The sequence below is a fragment of the Musa acuminata genome, chromosome BXJ3-4, assembly GCF_036884655.1.
Source record: "Musa acuminata AAA Group cultivar baxijiao chromosome BXJ3-4, Cavendish_Baxijiao_AAA, whole genome shotgun sequence".
Classification (NCBI taxonomy): Eukaryota; Viridiplantae; Streptophyta; class Magnoliopsida; order Zingiberales; family Musaceae; genus Musa; species Musa acuminata.
The window spans coordinates 1426754-1439572 of record NC_088352.1 but is presented as its reverse complement, the minus strand read 5'-3'; the positions used below and the strand labels follow the sequence as shown (position 1 = coordinate 1439572).

General features: G+C 36.6%; 1 protein-coding gene across 4 annotated transcripts; it reads right to left on the bottom strand.

Moving 5' to 3' along the window:
• Nucleotides 1-5410: 5410 nt before the first annotated feature.
• Nucleotides 5411-11160, bottom strand: LOC135635405 (probable WRKY transcription factor 2). 4 transcript variants are annotated; one of them, XM_065146444.1, is made up of 6 exons: nucleotides 10819-11160; nucleotides 9877-10384; nucleotides 8765-8947; nucleotides 6546-7366; nucleotides 6246-6404; nucleotides 5411-6127 (listed from the first exon to the last, which is right to left on the bottom strand). In XM_065146444.1, exons 2-6 carry the CDS (start codon nucleotides 10336-10338, stop codon nucleotides 5563-5565), a joined length of 2190 nt encoding a protein of 729 aa, XP_065002516.1. In that variant the 5' UTR covers nucleotides 10339-10384; nucleotides 10819-11160; the 3' UTR covers nucleotides 5411-5562. The 4 variants fall into 4 exon arrangements, with proteins under 4 accessions (XP_065002516.1, XP_065002515.1, XP_065002518.1 ...); XM_065146443.1 differs by having other exon boundaries at nucleotides 9877-10375; XM_065146446.1 differs by having other exon boundaries at nucleotides 6546-7363; nucleotides 9877-10375.
• Between the last annotated feature and the right edge of the window lie 1659 nt (nucleotides 11161-12819).

The following is a 12819-nucleotide window of genomic DNA, read 5'->3' as shown; positions in this document are numbered from 1 at the left end:
CACTTTCAACTATTTTTACGTTGACAAAAAAATTATATTCTTGTATAATTTTTCGATCCATCGGTATATCTTAATTATGTATTTCATTGAAGAAGTTATATAAATACAAAGGACGATGAATATATTATCGACTGACTGTCACGTAATCATCGACTTACGACACTCCCAATTGATTAGTCAAACCGATGAATCAATCGGACGAACGGTATATTTAATTTATTTTTAATATTATATTTTTTTATGAAATCTTAAATAGTATCAAATTTTCATCATCAATTTCGGTTTAGAATAACATATAAAATATTGATTTGAGGATGTTGTATCATATCAATCTACTTCAGAGTTTAATTTCATTAGATAAAAAATACGGTAAAGATTTTTATAAATTATTATAAGAACCTAAGATTTCTCTTTAAAAAAATATTTTAAAAATTAATACATTAGAGACTACATTAAAAATTTAAGATCGATTTGTTTCACGATAATACTTATGGTAACTTTTTAATTTGTATAATGCATTTGATGCTATAAATATATATGTATTTTTATTTAAATAAATGATGCTACCTTTTTAACTAACTCCTTTATTTTTCAAATCATAATTCCTTATCGAGTTTCTCCCTATCTTCCAACCTCCACAATCATAAATAACATCAAAGGAGTAAAGATAGAAGTTGTAATTTAGGGTCGGAGACGAGGGTACTTTGGGAAGTGGGCACGCATGCACTGTTCCTGTGCACATGCGTGGTACTAACTTTTCCTTGCAAGGAAATCAATCACATCACATTTATATCTTTGGCACATTGCGTTGAGATTGAGAAAATCGGTGGCCCACATCAAAGATGGTGCGTGTGTTATTGGGGAGCCACGAGAATAGAAAATACGTGTGCGTATTACTTCACGCCTTCCACACATAAGCGGAGATAGTGAAGGATGAGTAGTTTACTTTTTAAGTAGAGACTCCCCTCGGAACTCTCAATCGATCCTTTTTGTGTTCTTCCAAACATATGTGTATATATATATATATATATATTATAAATACATATAGAGATAATGATGCAATAATTTTCCTTGTAGAGCACGAAGATTAATGCACGAAACAGTGGGTCTTTTTCGAGGTGTAATTTTGGGTACCGAAAGGGTGATGGATGGAAGCTTTAAATGTGAGCCTTACAAATTGGTGGATGGACCGACGGAGCACCATTGTTGTTTATTATTATTATTATTATTATTATTATTATTATTATTATTATTATTATTATTATTATTATTATTATTATTATTATTATTCTTTTAATGCAATGAGGATGTGGATGAGATACAACTTTTCTTGCGGTCACGGGATGAATCAAATCTATTTATTTGAAGTATCATTTCATAGATTATCAAATGATAAGGTGTTTGATAATTCATTGATAATATCTATTTATTAAGGATTATGAGCCTGAAACATTATTTTATAAATATTAACAAAAAATAAACTACTTACTAAATTACCAAATCATATAATAATAAATATATGATTGGTGATGTACGCTTTGGGTCCCATCTTAAAGGTGTAAGGTAGGCTCCACCACCAATGTCGGAATGGAATCAAAATGAAGTCAGTCAAATTATCAAATATGGATAATTAAAAACATTGTTGTTGTAGTATAATTAATCGCTTCCAAATATGAAATGTGTGATTCACGCATGAATTCGTTGAGCCGCCCCTCTCTCTCTCTCTCTCTCTCTCTCTCTCGGATCGAACCAATGGGGTGATGACTTGGAAAACCATCATCATGTCTTTTGTATATTCTACCAAAAGCATTGTAAACGTGCTGCTAGCTAACTTTAATCAATTTGATCCGAATAAGTCAACACAAAAAAAAAGTCAACGATATTAGTGTTTTTTGTCGACAAAAGTGACTATTTATCTGTGTCTTAAAATCAACAACACTAACTATTTACCACTTTCTTTAATAAAAGAATTACCGAATTGTCGCCGGACAATAAATCCTAATTTCACTAGAAAGAGAGATAGATATTTTTTCTTGAATTATATATATGATGAAACGATGCTTTACGAGTTTCATCATTTCGAAAATTTACCATCAATTTCGTATCCAAATAGATCGTCAAAAAGACAAATCATGAATTTGGTAGCACTGAACATCGATCGAGTCATCGATCGTTGAAATGCCTAACGACGAAGCCAAGAATCGATATGATTGATAGATAGAATGTTAAGCTCTAGTTTTAACATAAAATGGCTGCATACCAAATGATGTGATGGTGACATGGGTTGGTGAGATGAGTTAATTGCACTATGGATGGTTGTCCAATCTAATGAAGGTACTGATATTAATCAAAATGGTACATTTAATTCTTGAATTCTTGACAATTATCATTATTCCACCCTTTTTTTGTTTGTTTGTTTGTTTGTCCTAGTAATGCTAATACTTTATGATATGATGCTTTTTTTTAAAGTATTTTAATATGATAATTTATTTAGTAATTTTTATATTAGAGGAATATTGCTAGGGATATGATTTATGAAAGTCTTCATGTTAGATTAGTGGATCAAAAAAATCTTTAAATTAGTCTCCATTATTTATGATGTGATGAATTTTTTAATTAATATGATAATTTATTTTGTAATTTTTACATTAAATAATTTTTATATTAGAGAAATAATGCTAGGGATATGATTTATGAAAGTCTTCGTGTTAAATTAGTGAATTTAAAAAATATATATATATAAAATAGAGAGAAAATAAATGGTATGTGCCATGCATGCTTGTAGTATGATTGACATCTATGTTTTCTTGATTCATGGTTGCTACATTGTAACTTTGATGTTATCTAAATATTTATAATTATGTTGTGTTTCTTTTGGTGCTCTATTTGAATGATTTAAAGTATAAATATCTTTCTAATTATTTATTATAATTAATCTCTTAAATTCTGTTAAATAGAGGTAAGATGATATTGGCCTATCCATATCCAGCTGTTTACATAATTCTGTAGGTAACTTTAGTTTATATAAAACCTATTTTATTTGAAAATAAATTTGTATATCTTTCTAATAATATTTTACTTAAAAATTTTGGAGCATAATTGCTCAACTAGTAAAACTTACCTTATAGATTCTCAAATTCATCAATTCTTGCTTTTACTTTTTGAAGCTTGGATTTTAGCTGAAATCCTCACTCGCTTAAAGGAGTTCTTAGTAAATGTGGGGTTCTTTTACTATTTTTCTTATTAATAATGCTCTTTGGTTGCTAGACTAGTCTTAAAATGGATGACTTGGATAATTTTGTAAGTCTCACTTTTTATTGTATTAGCAAGGATTGAAGTGTCGTAGCTATGCGGTATTTGAATGATGGGCATGCAAAAGGATGCAATCTCGTTGGACATGACAAGATTGATGTCTCGCCAAAGAGCTATTGGTGATTTATGTCCTGCGAAGCTGTTGCAGAGATCCTAAGAACTATCCTTGCATGGCTCCATTTGTCTTTTGGAATTTGGCCATGGATTAGTGCTTCTTGTTTCAGTATGTTGTTTTTAGGTTGAGGATATCTCATGTATCAAATATTAAAGTTTCAAAAAAAAAAAAAAACTATGTTAGAACTATAAAAATTGAAGGAGTTAGAGCCCATGTAAGAAGATAAAAAAACGAGCATAATCATTCATCCATAAAAATGAGTTATCACGTTTAAAACTTAAGAGAGAGAAAAATTTCTACTATAGATAAAGCCCCGTGCTATATAGGCCCTCAAGATGAGTTCGAATTAGATTAATAAAGATAGATGAGATGAAATAAGAGAAGAATTCTTAAAAATGTTTTAGAGCTTTTAAAAAAAAATTAGAATTCTCTAAAAGGGTTTTTTTATTTAATACATAAAATAGCCATGGTCGTATATCCGTTTTTCCTTCTGTTTTTTTAAAATTAGTCCATAGGATAACAAATCTAATTATAATGTTCTTACATTGTGTTATAGTGTTTTTAATAATATTAAAAAAATACTATAACACAGTATAAAAACACTACATTGTTAAAAATATTATAGTATAAAAAAATAAACATAATATTTTGTATAAAATTTATATATTGTTGAAAATATCATCACACAGAATAATGGATCGATCTATGGGAAAAAGAGTATTCCAGAGGAAAAAAGATTGGTGTTTGAAAATGTTGAAAATGAGAGGGTGAATTCGTCCATTTAAATTACCATTTGAAGCCTACTAAAATTTGGTATTTACGTGAACTAATAACTAAAGCGTTCAAGTCTCCTAAAATTTGTCTTGGAACCCAAAGAAAACAATGTGTGTGATGATGAAAATGATCTTTCAAGCAGTGTCTGTCATACCGATTCGTATCGCCCGGTACGGGCGGTACGTACCGGTCCGCACTGTAGCAGTGCTACAGTGCTCGGTACACCTTGGTATACCGCTCGGTACACCGTACCATATCGGTACCGAGCCTAGATCGAAATACCGGTACGGTACGGTATTACGAACCTTGCTTTCCAGTTGGATCACTAATTCTCATTTCACTCGTTAGTCGTGGAGACTTCAATTCCTGCGATTCCATCGGTTGATGAGAAGACCTTCCACCTCCATTGACTAATAATCTATATATGTCTGCAGATACTTTAGAGCACTCATTTTCACATGCAATCTCCTCTCTTATAGCTGCTTAAATTTGATCTTTCCTTGTTTGGTGTTTAATTTAGGCCTCGACGAGAGTGGTCTTTGGTAGCTTGCAAGTTGGAGAACAGAAGATGAAGTGGGAGACACAGACATGGAGCTGCGCCCACCCACTTGTGTGTTCATGTAAAAAGGTCGATGGGGCTAAATGCAGTACACCATCTCCCAGAAGATCACATGTCCTGCTAATGGCTCACAAGTATTATTGCCGACAAAAAGGAAGGTTTGAGGACATTGCCTTCATCTCCAGTCATGGGTAGGGAAGAGTGAGCATGCACCTCAATGATCTCATAAGTCATCTTGATTCTTCTTTCAAGGAAGAAAAGATCGACTGTGTTGATGTTCTGTTCATCTTTTTCTGATAATTGGGTGGTATGCATTTTAGCCCAAGGATGGAGTCATAAACCAATTCCAAACACTAGCATTCATGGATGGAAGAAGGTTTTGTTTACCTGAGCACCACTGTTCGTTTGATGTTCCCTTCATTGTGTTTCCAGAGTGAGCATGTTAGATGTTTGTTTCCTTTTTGTCAAGCATGAATTCTTTCTCTGCAGTAGCAGCAGCATTCAAGTACATGAACTCATCAGAGCTTTAGGGTGGTGATAACAATTTGTAAATGACTCCGTTTAAATAGAGAAAGTTTAAATGTGTCTGCTATCATTTCATGTCCACGGTAAACTAATTCCCAAGTCTTTTCTTGGCAAAGCACAGCCCAAACAAGCCAACATGAAACCATTATACTTAATGTAATGCCTTGCATGATGTCAAGGTTCACTTGATCCTATGCTTGAAACAACTAAAAGAGAGGCTTTTCTTTCCCTTCCCTTCTCAGGTGTACAGAGAAGCATCCATCTTTCATTCTATTATTTACAGCTGAGGTCCTAGAGGAAGCCTGCTCATCATCTGATGATAAATTGAGGCGGCATTCAGCACAGGCAGCTCTGAGTCTGGCATGGATTCTTCCTTGGGCTCTACTTTCGGCACCATTAATCCAGCTTCGGTCAGCTGGAGATGACTTAAATAAGGATGAAGCGGAGGAACAACCGGCATCTTCATTGCTGCTGCCATCGGACCCAATCCAGCTATGGCAAGGTTTGCCAGGCCCGGTTGTGCCATGGAAAAAGGGAAGCTGGATGGTTGTCCTAACTGCTCTCTTCCCGGGAAGCCAAATGTGCCGAGAGCTGCATGGCCATCAAACCTCACAAAGCCATCTTGGGTTGGCTCAGGCCTTTGCAGAAGGCCATTATGTTGTGGAGCTGCATTGGCTGTTGTATTTGACTGGGCAGAACTGGGTTGGCCACTGTTTCTTGCCACTGGCACATCGTGGTTATGCTTGCCCTCATAAGTGGTAATCACCGACTTGAGATCATGCGAGGCCCTCTCAATGTGCTTCCGTACTGTGCATCCTGGATTGGTGCACTTATAATAACTCCTGCACCCAGAAAGCGAGATTTCAGCTCCATCAGCAGTGGAAAAACAAATAGGATTTTTCTAGGAATTAGAGTTGCATTTGCAACCATAATTTGGACGATGACAGGAAATTATGATACCTGGGATTTGGGTTTCCTTTGACAACCTTCTGACCATACTTGCGCCAACGATACCCATCATCGAGAATGTCAACCTCACTGGTAGTCTGAACCACCACTCTTGGTTCGCGAACTGCCCTTGAAGCTGCACTCATTTCAATAGCAGAAGCTTCTAGCTTTCTGGATCAGAACAGATGAAAACAAACAACCAATTATTACGATCCTCATAAATTTACAGGTGACAAAGTCAGGTCATCAGATGTTTTTCTTGCTCAAATAAACTACTGGAAGTCGACAGTAAGGTAGCACCAAGAAAATAACCTTCTTTTTGACTCTGTTTCATCTCCTTCACCATCACAACCAAGTGAGACACTGCCATGGGTTGCTCGATCATCCTCTTCTTCATCATTGGACATCGTTGATGAAACACCAATAGCTTCCGGGGATAAATGAGTGCCATCTTGGTTCTGTTGCAGGGAGTTAGAAGGGTCACACTGTTCAGCGGCAACAGGGGCTGATGAGGTTGCCTCCAGGCTATCTCCCCACCAATCTTGACCTCCATTCCCGCTGTGTAAGCTTCCCTTTACAGGCTTGCCATCAAAACTTGTTTGTGAGCCAGGCTGTTCAGAGCCATCAATCTGAGGGTCACCAAATTGGTGCAATAAACGGCGACTTGTGTGAGGTTTGGGGTGATTGTGGGCACCCTTATAGATTATCTCGGTGATGTGACCCTCATGAGATCGCTCTACCTTTTTCTTCACCTGACATTTTGGATTCGTGCATTTGTAATAGCTTCTTGGATATTCACTGCCCTTTACCTGTTTTTGGCCATATTTCCTCCAATTGTATCCATCCTCAGCTGGAGTGCCAACAGCTGCAGAAAGTTCTCCTCTTAGGTCTGCTTCCCCATCCTGCTGGGTATCGACAGTCGGAGCATAATCAGTTCCAACGATGGAGTCAGAGACTCTCTGGTTCAACATAATATAATCAGAGGTATCTTTTCTATCGGATGGGACAGAAAAGCCAGCCTGAAGGTGAAATTTTTGTTGATTCTGGAAGTTATTATTGTCAGCTTCTATGGTTCCTGTTTGCGTAGGTTTTCCAGATTGAATGGGCACCTCAATGCCTGGCAACTCCTGCTGCTGAACAAAATCCAAAACCACCTTACAAACATTAGTGTATGGACTGCTAAATGTATATGTGAATAAGATACTGATAAACATATTTGTTAAAATACATATATCTTACGCTGAAGAGTTTGTGTGGTAAATTTATTTTGTCAATCTAACAAAGAGCCGAAAAAGTCACCATAAATAAGATATGCATAACTATGCCAAGAAAAGGGCAACAAAAAATGTTTCAGTCATTTGGAAAACCAGGGTGCAAAAAGCTTTTGCATCAGAAGGTAGGTTCATAGAGACAGCAAGAATGATAATTCCTCCACCAAATATGGATAGAAAGCCTAAAAACTGTTTAATAAAGACAATAAAGCCTAAAATGATAATTCTCAAAGTGTCTCCTAAGCAGGAGAAGAACATTCAACATAACAGTTATTCACTAGAATAACAGTCCGGCCTTGACTATTTACCGTTACTATCTCCATTAGTTCTCAATCTGCCTAGTTGGATGCCAACGCAGGCTTAGAGGAAAAGATAGAATATGTTTCTTCATGTGTAATCAGGTAGATAAATGCTTCTTTCCAGCTATACATTTTCCTAACTACCATGCAAATATCATTAAGCAAGTTGGTCAGATCAATCAAGTTATTTTATTTACTAATAAGAGAATTTCCACAATTGACAAATTAGGGATGTAGTAGGCAATTCTAAAAAGGAACATAGCAGGTTGGGCAGCACCAATACACAATTTAATGATACAACTTGGGAGATTCTGTATAAAGGTTATTTCACAAACCTTTTATAGGTCACCAAATTGTTAAAATGTAATTTTATATATCAAACCCATATCTATATTGCTCTTGACCTAACATATTTGGCCACTGGAAGTTAAAAAATACAGAAATAGCAAAAAGAATTATAAATTATAAAAGCACATATTTCCATCGATTTGAGGCATTTAAACTGATCCTCATTGCAACAGAACTTATAAACTGATAAAGGAAACAAACAAAGCCTTGCAAGATGACTGCTATTTTCTTGGTGAAACGTGCCACCGTAACTTCCTTTGTCGTGTGTAAGTTGAGCCAGAATCCTACTGGTAGACAGAAAATAATACAAAACCGATTGTGTAGACTCCAAAATCAAAATCGATACAAATTGGCATGATTTACAATGCTCAAATGACTTACAAATGAAGTCTATGTTCTTTGAAGATTTTGAACATATGATTCAAGTAGGTGGAAAAATAAATACTATCTCAATGAGATAGAACAAATTGTGATTTGATCAATAATTCAGGATCAGTATGATCAAAGCCTTCATCTTAGCAATAAGGTTCTAGATAATATCTGTGCATACAGTGATGAGTCATCAGAAAACTATAGCAGCAACAGAAGTTTGTCCAGGCATCCACAACATTACCTTTTCTTCAGTGCTTGAGAGGTGTGAGTGTGATTCCAGAGGAGGCTTAAAGGAAAATGCTTCTGGAATGTCTTCAAATAGATCGTTGTCACTTTTAGTAGAAACTGCCGAAAGTGAGAGTGACATTGGGTTTGAATCAATATCTGCAAAATTGAACTTGCCTGTTGTTGGAGATGGTTGAGCCTAGAAAAATAACAACGAAAAGTCAGGTAACAAGAGACCCAGAGTTTCAGCCCTATATGTTAATGAACTGAATATGACAAGTAGAAAACTTTCAAATATAAAAATGGCCAAGTTTAAAATTCCCTAGGACCTCAATGCCAATATGCATTGAATTAACAGAAAAAATGGCAAAAGAACACCAAGAAACTGATACACAGCTCTCAAGCCCTTTCTACTTATATTCATATATTTTTAAGCTCCACCGAATTGTTGACTAAATTGTATATTTTTCAACTTGTTTGTGTAAGCATGAAATAACTAGCAGCGGACTTGCATAAAATGTCTCCAACAGTGTGCACCATTGATTTACTGAAGTAGAAAATGCCATGCTTGTCCTTATCATTTTCCTAGCCCAAGTTAAAATGTGAACCCACCTGCTCCGATCGGATAATTTATCAGTCTGACTATGTATCACTAGCATTCTCAATGATGATGTAATATAAGCAATTAAGGAAAATTAATGCCGAATTGTAAATGAGCCTTTTACATAACATATTGAATCAATACTTATTTCCTGTAACCTCACAGAAATTTCTTCTTCTTTTTTTTTTTTTTGCCAAAGAAGTTAAACACAAGGACCATGGGTAAATCCATATATGCTATCATTTTGTTTAAAGGTAACAAGTGCTATGATTCATGAACAACAAAAATCCATGTGTTCTTTCACTACCTGGTTAAGAACCACGATGATGTTGGTGCATTCAACAAAGGATCAATGAACACAGTGACCCTGTAGAGGTTCTTCTCACTCTACAACAACTAACTATCAGCAAAGTTGTTGATATTATGTTGCAGTTCTTAATTTATATTCTCCATCTATCTGACTTCCTTAATGTGTTTATGTAGAAAACACGACAACTACTAAAAGAATGCAAGGTACAATATCTTACCAGACAATTAGCAAGAAAAACCGGGGACTCCAACAACATGGTGGGACTTAGACCAGGTGGAATAGTCAAATAAGGGGAACGTATTTCCGAGGATGAAACGATGGTGGCCGGTGGTATCCGAGCTGTATCAAGCTTCGGCACATTAAATCCTTTTCTGGCTGCCATCCTCTCAGCAAGACCTACAGCAGAGCATGATTTGGGGGCATCAAAAGGTTTTGGTTGCACTGAGGCATCATTTGAGAAGTCGTTTCCAGCCTCAGCTTCTTCTATTTTTGTGTTTATGCCCATTTTCTGGTTTTCACATGTCCAAGGAAACCCCACATTTCCATTCTCTGTCAAGAAATCTGAGAATGATTTCGATCCAAATTCTTCGTTTATAGAGTTCGAAAGAAAGGCTCTTGAGCTAGTATTTGGAGGTGGGCGGTCGTCGATCATGGCGTTGTTGTCATCTGTCTTAGCCATGATTAATTCAATTCTTCACTTGATTCAGCACAAATTCCTGCAGGATCTTAGTAGGCAAATGAAGGAGAAGATTATATTCAGATGAAGCTTATGAACAAACGCGGCTCGGAATTCCAATGTTCTAACAAGAGAAACAAAAATCAGAACCTACCTTCAACGCAACCTGACAACAAACTAATAGACCAGCGAGCGAAAGGGAAAGATGAGATTTTGAAGGATTCCCAATCACGCAATTGAAGAAAAATGACTTGGATTACTAAAAAGTTTCGATTTTTAGGCGATCACAGGTAACAAAATCAACAAAAAGCGACAAACTTCAGGACGAACGAAGACCCAGAATGTCCAAATGACCACATACATCTCCGGAATGAAGCTACCAAAAACCCGCAAAATTGAATCTTTGCAACAGAAACAAAACAGGAGGGAAGAATTACAAGAAAAAAAGAACCAAGTAAAGGATGCAAGGCAAAAGTTACGGACCGAATCACACCACTTGGAAGGTGGGAGCAGGAACAGAGGCTTCGAAAACATCCAATGATTGGTCAGCTTCGAGCTCCGAGGCTGCAACACCAGGGAATGGACAGGGACAGGTGCTACAGGGGGAGGCAAGCATCAACGAGACAGAAATCACACACATTTGTTGCTTCCTCGGGGAAATCCAAAAATTCTCCCAATAAATCTCCCTGCTTTCTCTCTAAAAAAGAGAGAAAGAGAGGGAGAGGGCGGTTTGACCGAGAAAAGGAGGAGGAAAAAGAGAGAGAGGAGAGAGAGCAAGAGGGAGACACGAGAACTAGGAAGGATTTGTTGGCATTGAAAGGTTAAAGAGAGCGCGCATTAAATGGAGAACAACTCTTCTTTTGTTTGTTCTCTTTCCCTTATTTATTCCACCTTTTCTGTTTTATATTCTTTGTATTCTTTTTCAGATTAACTCTCATCATTTCTATATTAACACATCACTCCACATTTCTCGACATATCCCTATGTCAATGCTCGATTCTTCACGTTTGATACATTGCAATTGTACATTGCCAAAATATTTAGTGCATTAATCGATCGTATCCCATTTCACAGTAGTTTATCTAAAGGATAAGAATCTTTGCATTTTGATTTGCTTGATCCCAACACCCTTGTGTTAGTTGTTGTTTGCATTTTTTTGTGGATGAAGATTTGATTTAATACCTCACGCAACTCTTTTAGGAATCTATATTTTTATTTTGTCGACAACTTTCAAAAATCTAAGTTTAATCGAAGCATTATTTAAATGAGAAACGGGAAGGAAAATGGATATATGAAAGACTTAAATGATCAAAATGCAATCTTGAAGTGCTTAATCAAACTCGGTTTATTGTTTGTTTAATGGAGGGTAAATAGAGGAGGGAGGGAGGGAGGGAGGGAGTGGAGGGTGAAGGAAAGCCGCATCTTATGGGAATGGTGGCACTGCCATGTGGAAAGATAGATTACAGTTTCTTTGTGTTGCTACCAATTGTCACCTCTTTTTTATTTCTATTATTGTTTATCTTCTCTAATTGTTTAGCTAACGATAGAACAAATCATGGTTTTGCAAGAAATGAGGTTCCAAAGTGTCTTTTGCTTTGCCTGAGAAAAGATTATGCAGTTCCATTTTAGGTGGCAAGTGAAAGCTTAATTGGAGTGCACGACATGACAAAAGTGATTGTTGCCGAGTCCTTTTCATGGTGGAAGGGAGGGGCATTTCTTCTTCCAAGAGAATCCCCATATCTGAAGACTCTCTCCCCACAGCACTCCTTTTGGAGTACAGCTTGAGCTCCACCCTTGACCATTGACGCTGTCGATGCACCTGTGTCACCCATCTCGGTAATGTTTCTCCAACATCAGGCTCTATAAAGTTTATAACGAGATAGAACAGTGTTTCGGTGAGAAGCTCTAATGATGAAGCATGGAAAAAGGGTTGTTTGGATTACAGTGCTCGTTTGGACGCAGTAAATTAGCTCGATTCTACTTAGCTGAGGAGAAAGAAGGAAAGGAAAGCAAGTCATCGTAATTGCTTTTCTCCCTCTGCTCGACCTCTCCACGAGCCACGTATTCAAACAGAGCCTCATGGTAGTCTTCTGGAGAGCAGTCTTTTCGCCGCAACTTCGACGATCACGGCGAGAAGGCTGCTGCTGCAAGTTCTCCTCTGCAAGCCAAATAGAAAGACTAGTAGACGCACTTGGATGAGTGAAACTTGCAAGGAATAAGGAATGGTGGGGAAGTCTCTTTCCATTTGGAGTTGGATGAAGTGTGTTGGCAAAGAAAGATCGCAAGAGCAACGATAAAGACAGATCAATTTACAACTGATCAAAGAAAAGAATCACAAAGTCAACAATAAAGAAGAAACAAGAAATTCTTCAAGTGATATCGAAACCATTAATGCTTAATATTTCTAATTCCTTGATGATTAGTGTGCATTTCCAAGTGAAGTGTGTTCCAAACGAAAGTAGTTTGCAGGATAACATACGAGGG

Excerpts from the sequence above, each read along its gene's own strand:
- LOC135635405 (XM_065146444.1), bottom strand. The coding sequence starts at position 10,338 with ATGGCTAAGACAGATGACAACAACGCCATGATCGACGACCGCCCACCT. Across the intron at positions 7,367-8,764 it reads TCTCAAGCACTGAAGAAAAG|CAGCAGGAGTTGCCAGGCAT; the intron begins GTAATGTTGTGG and ends GATTTTGTTCAG. Across the intron at positions 6,405-6,545 it reads GAAACAGAGTCAAAAAGAAG|AAAGCTAGAAGCTTCTGCTA; the intron begins GTTATTTTCTTG and ends GTTCTGATCCAG.